The 23582-nt window shown below is 45.6% G+C and overlaps 1 protein-coding gene across 13 annotated transcripts in view; it reads left to right on the top strand.

The window, feature by feature from the left end:
- Positions 1 to 9934: 9934 nt before the first annotated feature.
- The window catches only part of EBF1 (EBF transcription factor 1), a 395077-nt gene continuing 381429 nt past the window's right edge, over positions 9935 to 23582 (top strand). For all 13 annotated transcript variants that reach the window (XM_065874800.1, XM_065874803.1, XM_065874809.1 and 10 more), the window contains exons 1-4: positions 9935 to 10068; positions 12230 to 12386; positions 12951 to 13014; positions 13646 to 13701. In XM_065874800.1, coding sequence (XP_065730872.1) covers positions 9935 to 10068; positions 12230 to 12386; positions 12951 to 13014; positions 13646 to 13701 — 411 coding nt within the window. The remainder of the gene's footprint in view (positions 10069 to 12229; positions 12387 to 12950; positions 13015 to 13645; positions 13702 to 23582) is intronic.

Here is a 23582-nt window from a genome sequence, read left to right as displayed (position 1 = left end):
TGAGACAGGAGAGGCTGGATTATACTGCAGTAAAAAATCTCTGGGACATACAGTAAGAAAAGATTATTTCCCATTCACGTTAAAAGTCCACTGTGGGTTGGAGGGCTCTTCACTTTTTGCAAAGAGTGGCAGGTGGAGCGAAACTCCATCTGGGGATGGCCAGCAGCTGTGACACGGGGAAGGGGATTTGGTGAATTGCACCCTGGCTCTTAAAGCTTCTGCCTATAAATAACGCATACTGCTACTGCTAATTCCTCATTTGTGAAAGCAAATTACAAGGTCACATCTAAATGCAGAAGGATCAGAATACTTTAATCTTACTATGCACCTGGAAGAAGAAAAATCATAATTTTGGTGAGCATCTCTAATGGCTACCATACTAGGAATAAAAAAAAGAAGAAGAAAAATAAAAAAAAAAGAAGAAAATAGAAACAGAACAGGACCCACAGCCCCACAGTACGTGACCCAGCTGTCAAAAAGCCAGCGTCTCACACCATCAGTATGAATCAAATCCCCAATCAGAGGTAATAAAATATCTGTCAGCTATACAACAAAATCTCTTAACACATTAATTTGAGGCAGGTAAGATTTCCTGAGTCCATTTATTCATCTTCATACATTAGTATTGCATAGAATAGGAAGCAGGTACAAATGAACTAAACTAAATGTGGGGCTGGGATGAAGTTTCTAGAAATTCATTTTGGGCCAGCTAAATGGGGAGACACATTTATGCCTTTTGTAGATTTTATTAGACTCATTTCTCTGAGGAGAAATCAGTTCTTTGACATGGTTATACCAATCAATAGAGTCTTTCTAAAATAATTTGACAATAGAAAAGTTAGAGCCCGATCAGATAGAAAAGTTCATATTCACTTAAATTGCTAATAAGAGTAATTGCTTGATGGCTCACTCTACAAAGGCACCCTGAACCTTTAAAACTTAGCCTTTTGGGGAAATGTCTGAAGGTCTGGAATATGTTTAAACAAGCTTCATTTGTTTCTTTTATTTGGGTACAATTATTTGCTTAGATACATATTTTAAAACTTTTAGTGTATTACTAGCAACAAAGTGTTTCAAGTGGGGGGAAAAACTAGCCCAGAACATCCCCAAAATTAAAAAATAGAGTTTTGTACTTTCCAGAATAATAAGCACTTTTATAGTCTTTCTTTAGATCCTTCTTGGTAAAAACCTACAAAGCAAAAGGAAAGGGTGAGAGTCAAAGTCTGCTGATTTACTGTTTAATTATATCTTTCCCTCCCCACCCCTTAAAATCTTATAACAGAGCAGGGTTAACATTAACACCCTAACCACAGTAAACCAAACATATTTTATTAACATATTTTATGTTCAAGATGAAAATGAAGATATAATAGTGAGATAATTTTATACAGAGGTACCATGAATTCTCTGTGAATAGGGGTAAGCCGATTTTGTGTTTTCTGCCTTACTTTCTTAAGCTATCATTACCAATTATATAAATAGCAAACTTTTATTGAATATTGACTACAGTACCAGGGGCTGTACCAAATACTTTATATTTTCCCCTCACTTATTCCTTACAGCAAACCTGCTTTTACAAACAAGGCAATTGAGGATGAAATGACTTGACCAAGGTCACCTATCTAGTTAACAGTGGAATCCTCTTTTGGGATAAATCATTGTGGTAATATTTCAACTAAGGTATCTGATAATTGCAGTGTTTTTCTAATCCAACTGTCCTGGAAAGAATTTAAATTGGCAGTGGTTCCTTTATTCATAAATATATGAATGCCCACTCTGTGCCTGGTCCTGTCGTAAAGCCTGTGGATATAGAGCTGCATAAATTTGCAAGGCACAGAGGTTAAGAAAAGTGGGTTCTGGCATCACACCAACAGACTTGGTTTGGGATCTTCAATGCGACCTTGGACAGGAACTCTAGCTTCACCTGAAAACTGGGAAATTATACTGATGCTTACTTCATGGTTTTCCTGGTAAATTAAATGAGATAATGAAAGTCAAGTGTTTAGAACAGTACATTGCATAAGATGCTCCATGATATGCTCTCAGTAAATACCAGCTTTTATTTTTATTTTTGTCGTTGTCGTTGGTATAAGCAACAACAGATATTGTCGAGGAGCTCCCTGTTTAGGGAGGACGAGGAGACATTTAAAGGATATTTTCCTGTCCGATATATGAACATTAGGCGAATCAGGAAAAGGCGTGAGTGACTACCTATAGAATGGGTTTGGAAAGTTTTCGCGGAAGAGGTGAACTTGAGCCGGTGATTGCAAGGGGAGAGGAGCTTTTCTAGGTGGAGAAGGGTGTAGGCATTCCGCTCCGGTACAAAGGTGCGGCGGCAAAGGTGTGTTTGGAGGAATCTCTAGGTTCTGGCGAAGTGGAACATTCTAGTGAGGGCAAGAGGAATGAAAAGCAAATGGAAAACCAGTAGTGGGAACTTGGGTGGTCTGAACCAGGAAAGGCTCTGCCTTGGCCGGCAGTGACGGGAGGGAGGCCGGGTGATCGCGAGGTGGCGCTGTGGCTCCACGTAAAGGGAAGATTCGGGCACCCGCGGGTCACTGCATGCCCAGGGCAGCCTCGGAGAGGCGGGGCACAGCGGTCTTGGTGGGCTTGGCACCATCTTCATACAGCGACCAAATAATGGCGGTGATAAAGATAATAAATACGCAGATAATCCGAAGCAGTCTCTTTTAGGACACACGGCATCAATAATCAGAAACTGTCCGCGAGGAACAATTAAGAACGCGGAACTGTCCAGCAGGGATCGGTGCGCGCGCATTCCGGGTAATTTGTGGACCCCGGGGGAACCTGCCTTGCCCGCCTGGAGCGGAGCTGGGCGCTAACCTGTAGCCTCTGGGAGGTTCCTGCGCCCTGTGGACGACCTCCTCCTACCTGCATGCCAAAGGAGCTACAGTTTCTACGCCTGCCGTGGGGCGCTCAATCCGCATCCTGCCCGCACCTTTCCTCCGATTGGACCTGAGATCTTTGCATCCTGCCCGCACCTTTCCTCCGATTGGACCTGAGATCTTTGGGGGACTACTTCGCTGGGTTTCACATGCAGATATGGACACACGAATCACATATGAGCTCAGGCTCAGACACGTGTACGATGCTTTTGCACACATTACATGCACACCCACTCACATAAACGAGGACTGTCTACACGTGACACATGCACACACTATACACATGCACTCGTGTACTCACGGTTGTGTGCAAAAATTCTCAAGCACGCGCACACATGCACCCAAGTGCGCGATGTCACTCACTGCCACACACTCGTATTGCACAGACCCACGATATGCAACCACTCTTCGTTTGTACAAATATTTGCACACTCACATCACACACATCCAACAAAGACCTCCAAGCGCGGAGCGGTGCGTAAATATCCAGTGAATTGCACGTTAAAGAAAACACACTCGAGAACTTTTTGTGACTAGGGCATCTCGAGGTTGTCTGCTAAACTCGTCCTCTCTTCTACTTTCCTCTAAGCAAACTGGCCTTCTCCTTACCTTCTGCTCCAAATCCTCGAAGGCCTCAGTTTCCTTCTTTCAGATTTGCACTACTGAAGGAATGCTAATTTCCAAACAGCCCGGCAACCCCTGCTCTCGCAACCTGGAGTCTCCTTCCGTGCGGGGAGCGAGGGCCATTCAGACTCCAGAATCAATCAGCCGGATCAGACTCCAATCCTGCGGTCTGGAGGACTGTGGGGAAGGGTCAGGGGAGGAGTAAGGTCGTGCCCTGGGGCAGCCTTTGACTGGGACCTTTCTGGCAGTGCCCCTAACTGTGTTCTCTCTGCACAGAGTAACTTCAGCTTTTAGCTATGGTCATTCCAAGGCCATACGGCCTTCCTCCATTAAAGCGCATCCGCAGGTGTCCAGATTTCTGTCCTCTGATGGGCGTCCCATGCATCCCCGCAGTCTTTTATTTAGTCTATTTCAATTAGGCAACTTTGCGTGCGCCTGGAGCTCTAAAACTTCGGCTAGGGCTGGGGAGAAGCAGCTGACTGGAGGTCACATAACAAATGTGGCAGAGCCAGGGCTGGAGCTGGCACGACCCTAGCGCGCCCTGCCGCTGGCGGCCCCGAGAGACGCGGGCATTTGTATCTGACCGCTGGAATGCGCATACAGTTCGCGTATTAGGGCTTTTCAGAACCGTTTACCCTCCTCTCTACTGTCTGCTGCCTGCTTTCGGGGGGACAACTTGCACCCACGCTCCTTTCTCATCCAGGATACCTACAGGCTCGAGAGCTAAAGGGGTCTTCGAGCCATGGGGGGCAAGCACCAAGGCGAATGGGGGAGATAAGCGCCGAAGCTGGGTGAGTGGTTTGGATCCAAGGTTCAGAGGAGAGGCTCTGGAGAAATTTGGACTCGGCGAGTTTATTAGCAATGCGGCTGTGGACAAGTTGTTTCATTTTAATCACAGAGCGTCAGTTTTCTCACCTGTAAAATAGGGGTGATCTTACCTGCCTTGTTTGTCTGTTGTGGGAATTCGGTGAGTTTATGCCCATAAAACCTTCAACAAATGGGATCTATTCTTATCTGGGGGCCGCCCCAGAGGAAACCCGAGAGTCTGCAGGCTCGATCCGGGAAAGGTTTGCTCGAAACCCTGGCCTCAAGCCCTCGTCCCATGCAGACTAAGCGCTCCCAAGCCAGAGCCCCAGCGGTGTTATTTGCCTGATTTCGACCTCCTAGCTCTCTGTGGGTGACTTTGTCCCTCTCTAGGCCTCAGTTTCCCTGTCCGTGCTGTGGGAAGAGGCACGCTCCCAGGGTCTGGAAGTATCAGTCAGACTGGGTGAGCAAACCGGGGCTTCTCTGCAGTGCTGGGGGGTCGGAATCAGGGTTCATGGTCCAGGGAAATGCCCCCTTCCCTTTGCCGCTTGCCAGAGAGGACTGAGAGCAAGGAGGGAGGACAGACGGATTTCCGGTGGAACCGTGGCCTCCTGCTCCTACGCATTCCTCGAGGGCAGCGGGTAGACGTATTAGGAGGGCAGGGGCAGGGTTTTGCCGCGGGCGACCGGGATCCGTTGTTTGACCACCCCCGCCGGCGTCTGGGTGCTGCTCAGGGGGCACTGCGGAGTTGCGCCCCGCTCAGATCCTCTCTTTCCCAGGGCCCCGGGCCACCACCCTCCACCCACCTATCCTTCTCCTCTTTGGGGCAGTGCCTTGGCCTCTGTCCAACCCTGCCCGTGACTCCAGGCCGCGGAGGGACGCCTTCGGAGCCGGCCGCGTGCGGCAGGACTTTGCGCCTTTGGCCTTCATCGCCCCATCTTTCCTTTTTCCCTTCTTCCCAGCTTTGAAAGAGGCATCTTTCTTCCGGTTTCACTCTGAGTGGGCTCTGGCTAGCGGCAAAAGGTAGGGGGCACTTCCCAGACAGGCGGCCCTTCTGGGGGCGCGTCTTCATAAGGGGGACCGAAACGAAGGAATTTTCTAAATGACAGGTCCCAAGTCTGGCCTCCTGGGGGCGGACTAGCGGAGAAGATTCCCTCTTTCCCTGGGACGTGCCCCTAGTCTTAGCTGGGCATCTTGTCTGGGCATCTTGTCTCCGCTCTTTTGGGGAACGGGTGTGTTTCTATTTGCTCTCCCCGGAAGTTACCGCGGCGACTGATGCTCTTCAGGAAACGGAATTGATCTCTTTGTGCCTTAAGAGGGTTGGGATATCCAAGAGTGAGAAGGTGTCAAAGGTCGGGGTGGGGAGAAGGGCTTGCTCACAGGGCCTGAGTTACCCCCAACGCGGGGAGACCCCGAGAGCTGGGCAGCCTTGTCTACTGTCTGGAGCAACTGAGAGGAAGTGGGTGGAAGCTAAACCGCGCCCACCGCCAGGCGGAAGAAACTCTGAGAAGCCCTGAGGGAGTCTTCACTCCAGGGGAAATATCAAGTCTTTCCAATTGCTCCTTCCCCATATAAACTCATTCTGCTGTATATTTTCCTCGTGTACATGTTCTTTACCCCTCACTTAATTCCTCCCTAATTCTGCAGGTCTGGACAAGGCCTGGAAATCTGCATTTCTAACAAAATTCCTCCTTCCCCCATTTGATTAAGCTGATAAGCAGGGTTTACCTTATAACTGATTACCCTCATGAGTTACCCTAAAGTCATATCACAGATATGCTACAAAGCCTGGGCAATGCTATACATACAAGTTTGTCTCTCCACAGAGGATGTGACTATAATGTAAAAAAGCATGAAGACAGTCTCAGTACATACTTTACAGTCACCCCTGTACACACAGGTTTTGCTTTTTGGAGGTGGTGCAAACCTACATGAGGGAAGACTGAAAAGCGTTTAAGGGATTTTTCAAAGTTTAAAACTGCCAGTGCTCGTTCATTATTCACCAGAGGAAATCCACAAAAAGGTACCATTCTGCTGGCCTGGGTGTTGTTCCTAGTTTTCTATCACCCTCTTTGTCTCTTTTCCACCTTCTCTTTAGCTTCCTTCCTGCTTAAACATTTATTACTGGCTAAGAAAGCAAGATTGAAAGCACAAGGATACCCAGAAGAAAGACTACGAATACACTCTGCTTGATTAAAAGAAAGTACACTCACCATCCCAGGTGAAGTATCTGCTGCCTCTGCATAGCCAAATGGACTTGGTCATATCAAAAGATACTTGCCCCCTTTTATTTTTCCTCCCATGGCCTGGTGGATGTGGAGGTTGCCTTCCTCTTATTTAGTTCCTGGAGATTACTGGCTCTGGGGCAGGAATTGGGCTGCTGAAGGCTTCTTTCTCTGGGCCAATTTCTCTTTTGGATCACGCAGCTTCAGGCCCCTCCACAAACATATCATTTGCAGAGTGCTTCTAGATTTGCTTGACCCCCCCCCCCCTAGAAATCCATCTGTTGTGTTGCTGTCACTGAACCTGGTCCTCAGAGTGGCTGTGTCTCTCCGTTCTCTGTCACCTTTGGCAGTGATCTGATGCCCCATTGTGCGTTCCCCATCACTGGGGTATGTACCTCACCAGACTCAGCTTGGAGTCCTAGCACTGTTTACTGGAGAGTGAAATGGAGGCTCAGGCAATTAAAGAGATGGAGATCTCAGTCTTATGCCAGTGCTACCTGGGACTCTTTGATAGGAAGGTGGCCTCTGCTTCCTGGTCCCCCTTCTCTGGAAGGATCCCCTCAGAGAAGGCAGGGGATGGTCCAGGAAGGGGAAGGGATTGGCTCTGGGGACCCTTTGGGCCTTGGAGGTTAAACCTGGAGCTTTGGGAAATTTTCAGCAGGCCAAGTTTCAATTGTGCACTTAAATTCTATAGAGATGGAGAATGTCCAGCTTCCCCTTTTCCCTCTTCACAAAACTATAATCCTTCCAGTGTTTCCACCAACATACCCCTTACGAACATCTACTGTGTGCCAGGAACTCTGGTGGGTAGTGTGGGGACCCTGATGGATCAAACAGATCTCTTCGAGAGCTTCTTGGAGGAAATGGCATTAATTATGATATCAGGGAGGAAAAGCTCAGCACATTAAGTGGTCCAAATTAAATGGTATGAGACTGGGCAGGCTTTGTGCACAAGAGATAAAGCAGTGTTGAAGACAGTGGCCGTGTATCCTCAGGCCTGAAACACAGTCTTTCAACTAGTTTATGAATCTGGAAGTGGCTCCCACTTTCCTGCTCTGCCAAGAGCACTAAGTTTAACTTCTGCCTGTCTCCATTCCATTCAACATGAGCATGTGTACTTTTCCATCACTGACCCCATGAGCTCCCTAAATCAAAAGGCCAAGAAGGGCCGGCAGAAAGGGGACCTGGATTTCTGGCAGAGAATTTCCCCGAAGGAGCCCTTAGCAGATTTGGCTGCAGTCAGGGAGTTCCTTTGAGGGCAATGAAACAGAAGTTCACCATGTGCTTATTAGAGGTTACAACCTGCTAAAAAATGATGGGGCACGTTACGCAGAAACATCTAGCTATTTCCTTAGCCAGCCACAAGCTTACATGTTGAAGGGTCTGAGGAAGGAGATCATTTCGTCTTCCCTTCCTTCCTCCCTTCTTCCCTCTCTCCCTCCCTTCATTCCCTCCTTCCCTGATCTCTCTCTTTCTTGACAGGTGGCAGAGGCCGAAGTTGGGGGAAGGTTTGTTCAAGCCCCCCATTTTAACAGAAAGAATGAGGAGGAGAGAAACCCTACACCAGATAACTAATCAGAGACGTTGTTTTTGCTTTGGTAGTTACTCTAACGAAAAAACTATTTGGTGGGGCGGTGATGAGGGGGTGGGGATTTATTCCGAGCAAATTTTAAAACGCAGCCTGGCACAGCTCCAGTGCGAGCATTCGTTAGGTAAACGGTGGTTTACCTATCCCGCGGGATGCTCCAGAGAAGTGAGCATGTGAGGACAGTGCCTAACGCCGGCGGTCTCCAGGCTAGCCGCGGAGCGAGAGGGGTTTCAGTGGCTTGACTAGGGGCAGAGCCCGGTTCCCCCACTCCCTGGGGGTCCACAGCGCCTTGCTTGCCGGAGCCCAGGGTCCACCCCTCCCTCCCAGCGTGGGGGCAGTGCCGTCCGCGAGCTCCCAGCGCCGATCTACACACCCATTTTTCCAACCCACCACCCCCTCCTCAAAGCGAAGAGGTGGGCACCTGGCATGCGCGTCCTGCTTTTTCTGCCCGGGCTCTCCCGTCTCCTCCACTTTTGCCCCCGACGTCCCAGAACAGCGGAGCAGGACACGGCCCTGGCAGGGCGCAGCCTGTGCGCCTTGAGCGCGCTCAGGGCGCGGCGAGGATGCTTAACAGACTGCAATGGCCGGGACGCAGACCCCAGCTCAAATCCCTGAGAAGAATATCCTCCTCCCCTTCCTTCTGTCTCCCTTCTCCTGCCCGGCTCTGCCCAGCTCAGCCCCGCTCCTCTCCAGCTCGGACACGGGTACTAAGCGATCCTTCGCGCGCCACTTTGCGAGGAACTTTGGCCGGCTCCCCTGCGCCACCCGGAGAGGGATGTTAATGAGGGAGCGTGGCCCTGTGCTGAGAGCCAGTAGGCTCCTGCGCCGCGATTGGCTGAGACGAGGCGGAAGGATGACGTTATGCAAATGAAGGGGCGGGTCATTGACGCGCGGGCCCCGCCTCCTCCCTTTGGGGTTAGTGTGCTTGTGTTTAGCTCTGGGGAGAGTCAAACTGGATTCCATAGGGAAAGCCTGCAAATCACTTCTATTTTAGCAAGGAGAAAACAGAATCTCCATTCAGCAGGGTCCACCTCTCTCTCTTTCTCCCTCTCCTCTCCTCTCCTTTCCTCTCTGTCTTTCCCTACCCCCCTCCCCCTTCCCCCCACCCCACTCTCCCTCTCTGGTGTATCTGTCTATGGCAACCAGCGTCCTCCTCATCTATACGCACTGAAAGGAAAGAAACATCTTTGGTTGGGAGAGAAGGAGGAAAAAAAAAGAGAGAGAGAGAGAGAGAGAGGGGAAAAACTTGCCTGGTTGTGGAAAATGACACTTGAAGTAGCAAAGCCGGCAGCGCGAGTTGAGTCTATTGTTTCTTAAATTGCCATCAGGGTTTTTTTTTTTTCTTCCTGCTTCTTCAAGTGAACGGTACCTCTACAAAAGGAAACTCCAGCCCCTCCTGTCCTCCACCGGCCTGTGATCATTACAAAAAAAAAAAAAAAAAAAGAAAAAAAAAAGAAAAAAAAGCACCCAAACCAAAAATTAACCAACCAAACAACCCCCAACAGCCAAGCATACATCTCTATTTTTTTAATTTTGGTCTTTTTGTTGGATTTTCCCTTCCTTTTTTCTCTCCTTTTTTTTTTTTTTCCTTCGGGTTATCGCTCAGTTTTGAGCGAAGGTTTACATTTTTAAAAAATTTGCTTTCCAGCCCGTCTTGATCTTCTAGCGCGAGTTCAACAACTCAAAAAAAAAAAAAAATCTCTGGCTGGCGTTTTTCTTTCCTTTTTTTTTTTTTTTTTTTTTCAAATTTTCAAGGGGGAGGAGATTTTCCACAAGAAAAGGTTGTTTTCATGTTTGGGATTCAGGAAAGCATCCAACGGAGTGGAAGCAGCATGAAGGAAGAGCCGCTGGGCAGCGGCATGAACGCGGTGCGGACGTGGATGCAGGGCGCCGGGGTGCTGGACGCCAACACGGCGGCGCAGAGGTGAGTACCGCTCGGGGACCGCGGCCGGGGAGGCAAGCCGCGAGCAGCAGAGCCGGGAGGTGGTAGCGGAAGCCGCCGCCGCGGGGCCGGGCCGCGCTCTTGCGTCTGCCGCTCGGCTCTGCTCGTCTCCGGGGCTCCGCTCTCCCCGGCCGCTCTGTCTTGGTTGCCTGCGGCCGCAGAGCCAGGAGCTGCCTGCGAGGAGCCCGCGCTTTACCGGCACTTTTCCCTGCCTGGTCTGTGACTGTTTTCATTTTGTTTTAAGCCTGAAGAGGCGTCTCACCAGTATGATGTTGGATATCTGTGTTTTTCTGTGATTGCTGTTTCTTTTCAGGCCGCCTGTCTTTTTTTTCTTTCCTTCCTTTTCCTTTCCTATTTTTTTCTTTCCTTTCTTTTTCTTTCTTTCTTTCTTCTTTCTTTTCTTTGCCTTTTCTTCTCTCTTTCCTTCCTCCTTTTCTCTCCTTCGTTCTTCCTTTCCTTCCTCCTTTTTCTTTCTTTTCTTCCCCCCCTTTAAAAAACTTTCCTTCTCCTTCCTTTCCTCCCTTTCTTCCTCCCTTTTTCTTCCTTACTCCTTTTCCTTCCTTTCTTCCTCCTTTCTTTCCCCCTTTCTTTTCCTTCCCTCTTCCTTCTTTCCTCTTCTTCACTTTCTTCCTCTTTCCTCCCTCTTCTTTCTTCACTCTTTCTTCCCCTTTCCTCTTTTTCCTTCTCTTAACTCCATTTCTCTCCCCTTTTATCTTTCAATTTCCCCCTAGAATCATCTCTTATTTCTCCTCTCTGGTTCTCCCTCCCTCTCCCTTTAGCTTTCAGTTTTTCTTGGTCCACCCGAAGAACAGCAACTCCTAACTTTAATTCTGATGTCCCTTCAAAGTCTTCCCCACCATCTATGACCATGGCCTCTTCTAGCCCCTCTGCCACTCTCAGCTTCTGCATGCTAGGCTGTATGGCCTAGAGGCACTGCTTTTGGAGATTGACCTGGGGGAACTTTCCTGGGCACCCTCAGTACCCATTCTGGGGACTCCTGGTCCCAAGTGAGAAATGGTTCCCCCCCCCCGTTTTTTAGGCCACCAGCTGGGCTTGGGGGAATGGGCGATCTGTGGCTCCATGCTCTCTCCGGCCCAGAGAGGGCGGAAGGGGAAGAATGAAGATGACTAATTACATCATCCTCATCTTCTCCGGGCTGGGGACAAGTGTCCACAACACTGTTCCCATCCCCGATGATAATAAGGATGGGGGTGGTTGGCGGTAAAAGTGAGTTGGGTAACTGGGCTAGAAGCGAAAGTGTGTGTGTGTGTGTGTGTGTGTGTGGCGCGTGCGTGTGTGTGCGCGCGCCCTTGTGTCGGGCAGGTCGGGCTGTCAGTGGCCGCCCTGCGCCCCTGGCGCCCCAGGCTTCAGCCCCCGGGAGGGCGCGCTCAACCGTCAGCCCTTATCCATAGGATTTCTGGAAAGGGTGTGAGGATTTCTGCGGAGCAGCGAAACTTTGTCAGGACAGGTCTTTTAAAAAAAAACACCCAATTCCCTTTCCCACAGCGACCACTCCTGACTGCTCTGAGTTCCACCCGCAGATCCTTTTTCTCCACATGCTTTATTTGTGGGGGTGGGGACAGACAGCTTCCCGAGGCCGGGCACCCGCGGCTGGCCGGGGGCGGGGAGGGGGCGGCACATGAGGTTTCCCGGAGGATGGCTGCTGCAGCGAGGAGCTGAGCATGTTCCCCATCCATTCTCACCTGCCCACGGGAGATTCGAGGGAGTGGCGAGAACCAACTCCCATGCCCACCCTCCCTTTAAGTTGTAAACGACCGGCTTTATTCCACGATCGCGCTTCACCTCATCCACCGCTACTTTTCTTCCTCCCCACGCAGCGCGCGTCTGGTCGGAGTAAACGCGTACAGCGTTTTATCTCTTGCGCAAAACCCAAACAAAACTTTCACACCTCTTCGTCAAGTTCGGGGGGCGCGCAGGTCCTCGGCGGGGAGGACTGGGCAGGCGAGAGCACGCATGTCCCGTCGCCGGGTGGGCCCGGGGCGCCTGAGGGGGCGTGTAGGGAGCCCACAGGGCGTCTTGGGGGGCAGAGAAGGTGTTTGAGAGTTCGCGCGTGTGTAAGAGGTGACAAGGGGTCGCGGTTGTTGTCCCGCTTAGCCGTCTAACTCTGCGTCTTTGGCCGCAGCGGGGTGGGTCTGGCCCGGGCTCACTTTGAGAAGCAGCCACCTTCCAATCTGCGGAAATCCAACTTCTTCCACTTCGTCCTGGCCCTCTACGACAGACAGGGCCAGCCCGTGGAGATCGAGAGGACAGCCTTTGTGGGGTTCGTGGAGAAGGAAAAAGTAAGTTGGGCGCAGCGCCGCTGCCCCTCGCCCCCAGCCGGGGAGAAGGCTCAGGCGCTTCGGGAGGCGAGCTCCTCGCGAGTGCAAAGCATCCATAACACACTCCCGCGCGGGGTCCCCCAAGCCACTTCCCGTTCTGGGCGAACCCGGACTCCTAGTTCCTGAGGTTCTGCTCCAAAAAAGCTCGTGCTGAGTCCCCAGAGATGGAGAGAGGCGAGCCCGGCTTCGCACTCCAGAGTCAAGGGCGCTGGGGATGAGCCCGCCCTCGACCGCGCGACCACGCGTGGCTCCTGCCTCTGCTGGCCCAATCTCGAGCCCCCAGGCCCTAGGAACGGGATCTCCCGTGCGAGCCCCACGGAATTTTTTAGAAACTTAGAGGGAGCAGTAAGGGTCGGGAGGGCGGCAGAGGGATCACAGTTGGCCACAATTTCTGCTGCTCCCGGGCCTGTCCGGCTCCCAGGCCAGGGGTCCCTGCTTGGGGAAAGTTGCCTCGAAGTCTGTCCACTAGCTCACGCCGACCTCTCTCCTGCGTCTCTTGTGTCTTTGCGTCCTGCTGCAACCCAGGAAGCCAACAGCGAAAAGACCAATAACGGGATTCACTACCGGCTCCAGCTCCTCTACAGCAATGGTGAGGCTCCCGTCGGGTCTGCGCCGGCACCCCGGGGCTCCGGGTGAGGGTAGGGGGCGCGGGGAGCTTCAGGTGGACGAGAACCCTGAGCAAAGCTCAGTTATCCGCCATCCTCGGGGTAAAACGGCCTCTCCTAAGTTTCGCCTGAAGAGGTTTCACCTGAGGAGGCCCTGAGTGGCTCGAGGGCGGCGGCATTAGCGGACGCGTACCTGGGTCCAGGTGTGGCGCCTTGGCCCCCGCTGGGCTGCTTTCTTTCTTCTTCCCCTTCCTAAGGCCGGGTTCCTCCGCTTAGCGTAGACTTCATGCCCAAGTCCCTTGAGTTCAGGGGGCTACAGCGGTCAGGGCCTTGGTGGCTCCCGGAGAGCACGCAGAGGCACTCCAGCCGTGGGACTGGAGAGAACCCAGGTGGGGGTCCGCCTTATTCCCAGCTGCTGTGCTTGAGGGTGGGGCTGCCTTCCAAATGCGCTCGGGCTGGGCCAGAGGCCCTTTTCCGGGAACTGGGGAAGGGGGTCCTGGCTGCTTCTCCGGGACAGTCGGAGTTCCATCAGCCTTGGAGCCCCATTCTTTGTTTCCTGCAGATCCTCTCTCACTTAATTCTCCTTCGTTCCCCTATCCCCCGCCCCTCCTCCAGGAATAAGGACGGAGCAGGATTTCTACGTTCGCCTCATTGACTCCATGACAAAACAAGTAAGTTTGTTAAATTCGCGCCGCGGGGGTGACTCTACGGCCGCGAAATTTGGGGGAGTCAAGAAGCTGGCTACTCCTTAGCGGGAGGGCTGGGACTCGAACTCTCAATGCCAGGGCGGACCGCGCTCTCAGCGCAGCCTTCCAAATGCCCCAAAGCACGTTGACTCGCCGCGTGGAGGAGATGGCTCGACGGCTCCTTCTTTATAAGGGAAATTCAGACCTTGTGATTTAAGACTACGCGGGGTGCTGCGTGGGGAGAATATGGGCTGAACTTCCTTTGACCCAGCCGGGGAGCCCCAGGGGGCTCAAAGGTGCCCAGAGACCCTCGTGCAGATCGGGCTGAACTTGTGAAACCCAAACCATCAGGGCCTCCCCCGGGAGGCAGAGGTAGAGGAAGCGGGTGAGGGGCAAAGGCAGCTTCCCCAGAAACGGTGAGATGGTCTGAGAGCGCACTTGACCCACTCTACACATTTTTTAAAAAAGAGATGGTGGTGGTGGTAGTGTTGGAAGACGGAGCGACAATTGTTCGAAGATATTTTGCAAAAATCCTCCTGGCTTTTGCCTCCACGTTTGGCAAGAAGCCAGGCAGCATGAGTGAGCTTGTGGTCTTAAAGGTACATAGACGGCGTTTTCTTTAGCTCCCAACACGCGGGTGCCAAGCAGTATACATTAAGGTTGAGTTATGGTTCAAAAGATACAATTATGAGCCGAGTCAGAAAAGAGGTCTGACGTTTTTACGAGGGGCAGGGACATTTTTTCTTTTTAATTTTAAGAAAAAGTTTAAGAATTAAATATCTGGTTAGGTAGTTGGAGGATTTTGTGACAAAAAAGAAGACAGTTTTATTGGGTGGGAGAAAGAAATCAGAACAAAGAAAAGTTACCCATTGTGTACTGACCACCAGTTTAGTGAGAGGGTTAAAACTGGTTTGCGTGATTGCGATTTTAAAATATTCCCTTTAAAATAAGGGGTTGTAGTTTTCATAGATACTGGCTTGGAAGGTTTCAAATTAGAGAATACATGCATACTTAAAAAATGTTTTTAGATACCCATGACTTAAATATGTTGTACAAAATGCACGTTAATAAGCTGTTGGGAGTTTTAAAATCTGCTTAGCAAGAACCAATTTAATAACAGCTAATTGTAATTTTTACCTTTATTTCATTGTGAACCAAGTAAAAAGCATGAGGGTATGACATGTATTTTTTAAAATGATAAATACATATCTCTTGAAATCTATTTCAAGTTATTAGCCTAGAATATTTGACTTTCTTAAATATCTGTTTTATTTCTTAGTTGATAGTTCAGAGTAAACGCACATTTATGCTTTTACTCTTGGTATTATTATTGTTTTTTATTATTATTACTATACTGGTTTTGATCATTACATAGGATAATTCCCTTTGATTTGGACGCTCTGCATTTTGTTAAATTTTTTTTCCTGCCAAGCAAAAAATGCACAAGCCTTATTTCAGTAACTTTTTAAAAAAATGATATCAAAACAAAAATGTCTTAAGTGGAATTTTGTTGTTAAAAAATTGTCTTTGATACCCTGGGTATCTTTTCCTGCCATTCCCATCAGAGGAAAGAAAAGATGGGAGGGGGAGAGGGAAAGTATGATTTCTAATACATATTCTTTATGTACTTATTAGAGTTTATTTTTTAAAGAATAAAAACTCCCCACAAACCAGTATGTAAGACCTGTCTGCCTGTGAAGCATTGGCCACTTAAATATTAAATTATCGGCAACTCTATGAAGTGAACAGTTGTAAGGAGCACAAAATTAGGACATGTTTGATTTTAGGCCCCTTAAACCAAAAGTGCCACAAGAATTGATCTTCCCATTATGAGATGAACTGACTTTACACACTCTTCTAAGTTGGAAGAATAATCTTGATTTTTATAAAGCAATACATCTAATATCATTTTACTAACAAGGTCATAGAGCTTAAGAAAAACTTTGGCTAGGGCATTCTTTGACTGCTTGGTGTCATAAATTCTATCGGTGGTGGGGGTGGGAGTGGGACCAGAGTAAGATATAGTGTAGTAATAGCAGGTATAAGAGAGTTACTTGCCATACTGTGACATCTCACTGAAAGTTAAAATTATAAATGTAGGCAATTATATATTTTGGTGGGGAGTGACCTGAAAAAAAGGCTTAGTAATTATCTGAATTTAGTCCAAAAATATCAAGAAAAAAGATTTTTCCAGGCATACCTGTTTGCTTTCATAATAGTTGTCTAATGCCTTCTCTGTAGCTTTTACTTTGAAAGGCAATCCCTGCCCGTTATCCGGTTGCTTTTTCCTTGATTATGTGCTGTAAGAGTTTGGGAAGTAGGTTAGCTTCTTGTGTACACAGCTAATACAATAGTCTTCAAAAAGCAGATCAGCGTGAAGAGCATGACTTTCCTTAGCTGTGACATAATTATTACGTTTTAGCTTTGATGAGTAAAACAGTGCATTCTCATCTAGCTTGAAATTATTCTGTGATAATTAAATGCCAAGTCTGATTTTTAAGTTTCTTAAATTTTTTATTTTAGTTAAGTGTGCAGTGACCCCTTCAATCAGAAGTAAGTCCTGATGTAAGGTGACCAATTAAACGCTTACTTCTTTTTCCCCTGTGAAATTATTCCAGGTAGATGGACTCAGGATTTTGATATTTAGAGTGCTGAATGGAATAATTACAGTGATGTGATGAGTTCTAATAACATCATAAGTTTCAGTGGGAGTATCTAAGCAGAGTTCAAGTGTCTTCTCTTAGCTGCTTATTTATCGTAACATTTTTCACATCAGAGATACAGCTTTATGTATGTGATGTCATATCTTTGACTCCGAAGTTGGGGTTAAAACTTGAAGGGAATCTTTGGCAAGCAAAATTCAAAACTAGCTGTGCACTTTATATTTTCATAGAATGTTCATGATCTTGGGTGGAGTTAGCAGCTTTGAGATCAAACAGAAATGTGCTCAATCAACCAAGATGTATTGGTATGACACAGTATTTCACACCTTTTCAAAGTGTCTCATTACATTATTTGGGGTAATGACTCTTAATTTTGGACTCTACCAGGAAAGGGAAAGCTTTATTAGAAATGAATGTGTAAGGATCTGAGCCCTCTTATCCCTATGCTTTTCTTATAAAACACTAAGGATATAATTATATTTAAAATATTTGGCCACCAGCTAGAAAATAAGAAGCTTGCTTTTGGGAAGGGTTTTGCAAAACCAAGTTTAGCTGGACTAAAAATAGGGTGTTTTTTTTTTTTTTTTTGTCATTGCTGTTTTTGGTATTCCATTAGTGAGCATGCAGAAAGGCCTGTAGGATCCAGAAGTTTATGGCTGTTGCATCCAGAAATGGTATCTACTGCAGAAACTCAAATGAACTCAGTGGGAGAGGTCTGAGTTTTAATGTGCCTCAGTGCAGATTTTCCTGTAGTATTTGAGATATAATTACATTCTGTGATTGCTTCAGTGAGTTATCTTTAAATAGTTTTTAAAAAAAAAAAAAACCATTAACTTATCTGCCCTCTTACCAGCTTGCTTTGAAAAAAGGGACATTTTTATAATTCAAAGAAAGAGTACCAAATTCCATAAAGTTATCAAAAACAAAACATTCCCTGCCCCCAAACCAAAGCTCTTTTTTGGAAAGGGAAAAATAATAGTCACATAATCTTTGTGTGTATGGATTTGAAGGTAGGTGATATGGTGAGGGGACCCCTAAAAAGTCCCAGCACTGTGGGAAGTCTAAGGTACAATAATCAGAACTGCTGTCATAGTTCTCTTTCCAGCTAATCTTTATATATTTGTTTTGATATTCCCGGTATTTCAAGTTATTGATGCAAGTGCACTTTTTCCGATTGATTGTTTCATCATATCCTGCCACAGCTACGTAGACTTGATTAACAACCCTTCCTGTTCATGGTTCTTCATTGGTAGATAAACACATTTTCAGTGTATCAATAAGTTCCTAAGGAATTCAACTAGGCCAGCAGAGAGGTTCTTTCATATATTTGGGGAAACAAACAAGCAATGACAGGGCAAGTTTATAGTTAGGAGCCATATTTTAGCAGCTTTCTCTCTTCTTTGGTAACATGTCAAAAATGCAGGTGATTTGAATTTCCTTGCACATAGAGGAATGAAGAAGTTTGGGATTTTTATGCATGATCAGGACCTGTGTTTGGGAAAATGTAAACTCATCACAGTGGAAAATGTGTTGTTTGGAGTCTGGGGGTGAAAACAAAGCTGATGGTTTTGGAGAGATTGCCGGAGCCAGATGGCCTAGTACTTTCCCAGTCTGGCGGTCCAACTGCTCCCTCCTGGATAATATACAGCCATTTGTTCGGGGATATTTACGCTAGAGCTGTTTCCATGTGAATGTTTGAACAGCATTAAAAATGAACGTATTAGTAGTGATACATTTATCGAACTTGTATGACTACACGGATAGTCTGTTCTTGTGTCTTTACTTATATTGCTGAGAGGAATGAAGGAGGGTCTGGATGTTGGTGAATTGTTTATATAGTTGTTGAGCAAGAATGATTTGGTCTTAGTTATTAAAACATGTAAGCATTTGGAAACTAATTGAGGTAATGGTAGCACCTACCTGGAAGCTCAGTTGTGAAAATTAAATGAATTCATACATGGAAAATGCTTAGAACAGTGACTAGCATACATTAAGTGCTTAATAAATTAGCTGCTTTTATTATTTTACTATTATTACCCCATTGAGTTGACAAAGCCAGTTGTATCTACTAATATAGATGTAAATGTAGTTATCGTATGAGTGAAATATCTTTTATTACTGCTAGAAAAAGAAATATTGCATGATATTGTTAGAATGATTCAGTTTTTATCTTGGTGTTTGAATAATATGAGAGATTTTATTTCTTTGAGACGCAAAAGATGCATTCTGAAGCTAACTGCTTTTGGTACACTTTCTCTTTTTATTCAGGGCTGTGATGTAACTGAACAGCATACTGAATATGATATCATTCCTTTGCAACTTTCCTAATTCAGTTCTGCAAACAGGCCTGCTTAGCTGCTGAGGTTAAATTACATCTTTGTAATTTGTTCACCAGTAGCTAAGCTGCTAATTGAAGCAAAATAATTTTTTATTTCACTATTAATTTTGGATTGCTGTTTGACACAATTGTTTATGAAACGTCAATTTTGTAGTGTTTTCTTTGGCACAGCTTAATTTTTAACTAAGGCTCCCTCACCTACTGGAAATTTCTCGAACCGCATTAGCTAACACTTTTTTTTTTTTAATGACAAGAAGTGGAACTTGGTGGTCGAAAGTAATGATTAATATTACAAAATGTTGATAATGTAGGTGTTCATATTTTTTTTATTAGTTTTGATTCTTGATAATTTGCTGCCAAAGTCGTGTTGACAGTCTGTATTTATAGGACACTTTACTTCTGGTTGAAGGAGATACTTTGTACATTCATGAATGTATTCTTTAAGGTGACAAATTAGGTTTAGCCTTTTATTTTGTATTTGGAAAAAAGAGTGATGTATTTTCAAGGTTACTGTTTTGATTTAAATGGAAAATTAGGAGTTTTTGTTAGTTATAGGTAACCTATCTACCTGTCTTCCTTCCTTCCTTCCTTCCTCCCTTCTTCCCTCCCTTTCTTCCTTCCTTCCTTTCTTTCCTTCTTTTTCTTTCTTTCTTTCTTTTTTCTTTCTTTCTTTTTTTTTTCTTTCTTTTTTTCTTTCTTTCTTTCCTTTCATTATCTTTTTCTGTCTTTCTAAATTAATGATGACAAGTCTCCGATTGTTGGTTTGTAAACCAAGAAAGACTCCTAATGAAAACATTTTGTTCCTAAAAACCTTTCACATTTTAATGAACCAAAGTCAAAAGTATTCTCCTTGCTCACTTTATTTTTGCATGGAACACAAAGAGTTAAAATTATTAGAAAAGTAAACAAAGAAAACTGTGCTCAATTCTCTGTATTTCTTTTGGCATCCCATTGAAGTGTGATCCCTGTGTAAGTTCACCATCTATTTTTTGTTTTACTGTGTGGTCTTTATCCATAGTAAGTTTCAATTAACTTTTAAGACCCAGTGATATTTTAGAAAAGTGGAGATGAACCACAATTCACAAGATGCTTTCTAAAACAGTGGCAACAGAGGCAGATTTTTTCTATTGATTGATTTCTTTTCAAAGTTGGTATAGGTTAATGTGTAATTGGGCATTTGAAACTGATGGCATTTCATCCTCTCACAGCAAACCTTCTGGCACTGTTGTGTAAGGATGTGAAAGTTTAACGATTCCTATTTTTTCCTTCATTTTTGTTATTATAAAAAATTATTCTTGAAAAAAACCTCAATCAGAAAGTCAACAGAGTATTAACAATAATTGTGATATTTTCATTATGCTCATTAGAGGAGAACGTTAAGAAAAGGGAGGCTAGTATATCAGAAGAATCAACCTGCTCCAAATATGTCAAATTTTGACAACTTGTTTATCAATTTCACTAGGTTTTTAAAGTTGAGATGAAGTTTGTGCTGTTTATTCTTTTACTTTTTTTCCTGTACAAGCATTCCTGCCACCTTAAGGGATTTATTTGCATTGGCAGGATTAATGTAAACATCGTTTTCTATTTTATTGTATTTTGTTGTTGTTTTTGTTGTTTCTTAGGTTAAAACCTCAACTTGCTTCACCATCAAATCATTTATTTAAATAATGTATTTGATATGCTTTCTCTCCCGCTCCCGCCCATCTCTGTAACAGGCCTCCCATCCTTACTGCTGATGAACACACTGGTTTCTTTAAACCACTGTTGTTTTTGTCACTCTCACAGCAGACTACCTTCCTCCCAGTGAGCAGATGCATGACTTACTATGGAGGATGAAGATAAGCCTTCTTCTTGGTGTTCCATTGTCTAGGTCCTAGACCAGCTGTCTATTAAAATGGTTTCACTTAAAGTAGTCAGTGCTGTTTATATGCTTCTGTGATCTCCCAACTGATCCGGCCTCAATGAGCTTCACTCACACCGCACAGAGGCACATATTTAAATTGGGAAAAGAAGCAGAAACTTCTCCCTAAGCTGGTGTTAGAGAACCCCTTTCCTTTTAGGCTCGAAGTCTGGGTTTGCTGAACTGTGAACCAGTCTTGACGTGTGTACTAAATGTACATGGTAGAGATTTGATATGTGTGAAAGCTGGAGGGAGAACTTGTAGGCATTTTTTAAAAGTCTGTTTTATTGTTGACACTCTACATTGAAGACGTTCATCAAAATAGATTTATCCTGTTTTCCTATGTTGGATCTCATCAGAATGTCGATTTCTTGGACCATACTTTTATATAATAGTGTGGTGTGTGTGTGTGTGGTGCGTGTGGTGTGTGTGTGTGTGTGCGTGTGTGTGCATGTGTGTGTTTTAACAAGCTTTTTCAGTAACAAAAACTGCTTAGGCAAGGTTGGAGGTGGAGCTGCCTTTGACAGAGTTTCACTGTGTAGCTAACGTTATTACACTGAGGTTCTAGATTACTCTATTTCCTGAATTTTAGTTCTACTCCTTAGGAGAGGGAGAAGACTCTGTTTCACTTGTTTTTATTTCAGAAGTCACAGAAGCAGCAAGCACTTCTTTATCTGTGTTTATGTGCTGAAAAGTATTGTTCTGCTGAGGCCCCAAGGAAAGGGACAGAAGAAACTTCATGCTTCCTTCCGTCCCCAGAGTTTAACTATTTCTGAGCAAATCCAGACTCATGCTTTCATTTTTCTATGCTTGATGTAGAGAAGATTCTCCATTTTGACTCTGCTGCCAGAAGCGAAGTGGCAGGTTGACATTTGGTAGAGATGTATTACGGAGGCCATGGGCCTTCAACAAATGATGTCCAGTCACCAAAGACAAAAACATGGGATGCCTGGGAGACCATAGGTCATCTACTGTTTGGGGGGGCGTCAACATATTTTCACTGCAATATATCTTTAATTGAGTATCATCATGGGCCCACTGATTTCAGTGGAACCAGCAGCCTCAGTAAAAAATAATATTGGTATTATCTAGAAAGAGTCAAAATGAGAAGGTCTGATGTAATTGATACTCCTTTCTCCTCCCAAAACCAATTTTTTTTTAAACAGGAAGGAAAACCCCATTAATACCTATGAATTTTATTCACCAAGTTATTTGTATTAGTTTAGCATGACAGAAAACTAAAGTTGAAACAGGTTTTCAGGGATATTAAGAGAACACACAAAACATGTAGTGATAATAGGATTTCTCAGAAATGCATAATAGAATTTTTAGCACCATGTATGAGATCTAATCAGTTATTTATAGTGTCTCTGATTTTTTAAAGCAGTGATTGTAGTAAATAAAGCAGACAGATATAAGTTTTGGTTTTTAAAACATTTTCAATTTACTTAATGCATTTTCTCGAGTAAAGCAACTTCCTGGGTATTTACAAGGTCTTTTAAGATTGCAGGAATGCATCATCAGTGCATGCTAAAACTAATGGGTGAAAATTTAAGTCATAATATGATGTTAACATAATCTAGATGATTTCCCCAGAAGATAGTTATGAATTACTTAAAGTGAAGTAGTAACTTTATAGTACACAAATCTGGCTGTGCTCTCTGATGGGTGGCAGGCACCCCCTTAACCAAATGGTCAGAGTTTACTGGCATTAGTGGAACGAGTTGACAGTGTGATGTGATACAGGGAGAAGAACTCAGCGTCATGGCTGTGGTATTCTGGCCCTGAATTACATAACTTTAGTCTAAGTCTGAGGAAACATTAGACAAACCCAAATTGAGGATGTTCTACAAAATATCTGGCCTATATTCTTCAAAAATGTCAATGTCATGAAATACAAAGACCCAGGAATATTCCTTATTGAAGGAGATATGACAACTGAATGCAGTGATTGGTATTGGTTTTGTTGTTGTTGTTTGCTATAAAGGACATTATTGGGTATTTGGTGAACCTCAGATGTTTAGATTAGATTATTGTATTGTATCAATGTTAATTTTGTGATTCAGATAATTGTGCTATGGTTATGTAAGATAATTCCTTGTTTTAAGGAAATACATACTGAAGTATTTAGGGCATGTCTGCAGTTAACTAATAAATGGTTCAGGAAAAGAAAATAGAGAAAGAAGAAGAATAAAGCAAATTTACTAAAATGTAAACACTTGAGGCATCTGGGAAAGAGTATCTTGGAATTCTTTATATATCCTTACAACTTTTCTGTACATCTAAAATTATGGCAAAATAAAACATTAAAAAATATAGGGTTGGGCTTCCCTGGTGGCGCAGTGGTTGAGAGTCCGCCTGCCGATGCAGGGGACACGGGTTCGTGCCCCGTTCCGGGAAGATCCCACATGCCGCGGAGCGGCTGCGCCCGTGCGCCATGGCCGCTGAGCCTGCGCGTCCGGAGCCTGTGCTCCGCAACGGGAGAGGCCACGGCAGTGAGAGGCCCGCGTAAGGGGAAAAAGAAAAAAAAAAATGTAGGGTTATAACAGGCTAACCATATAAATGCGTTTGATGGGCCAATGGTAGAAAATGTTTTCTCCTTATGCAGGTACTTTTTTTTTTTTTTTTTTTTTTTGCGTACGCGGGCCTCTCACTGCCGTGGCCTCTCCCGTTGCGGAGCACAGGCTCCGGACGCGCAGGCTCAGCGGCCATGGCGCATGGGCGCAGCCGCTCCGCGGCATGTGGGATCTTCCCGGAACGGGGCACGAGCCCGTGTCCCCTGCATCGGCAGGCGGACTCTCAACCACTGCGCCACCAGGGAAGCCCATGCAGGTACTTTTTGTCATTTTTAAATTTGTTGCAATTTTTGTTTTGTAATGGAGTTAGGTAACAAAGTCAGAGCCTGCTTTGAAGGTCTGCACGCATAGTGTCATAAGCTATCCTCCATCATTTACAGTTCTAAAAG

The sequence above is a fragment of the Phocoena phocoena genome, chromosome 3 (genome assembly GCF_963924675.1).
Source record: "Phocoena phocoena chromosome 3, mPhoPho1.1, whole genome shotgun sequence".
Lineage (NCBI taxonomy): Eukaryota > Metazoa > Chordata > Mammalia > Artiodactyla > Phocoenidae > Phocoena > Phocoena phocoena.
The sequence above is the reverse complement of the archived record's forward strand: the minus strand, read 5'-3'. Positions and strand labels throughout refer to the sequence as shown.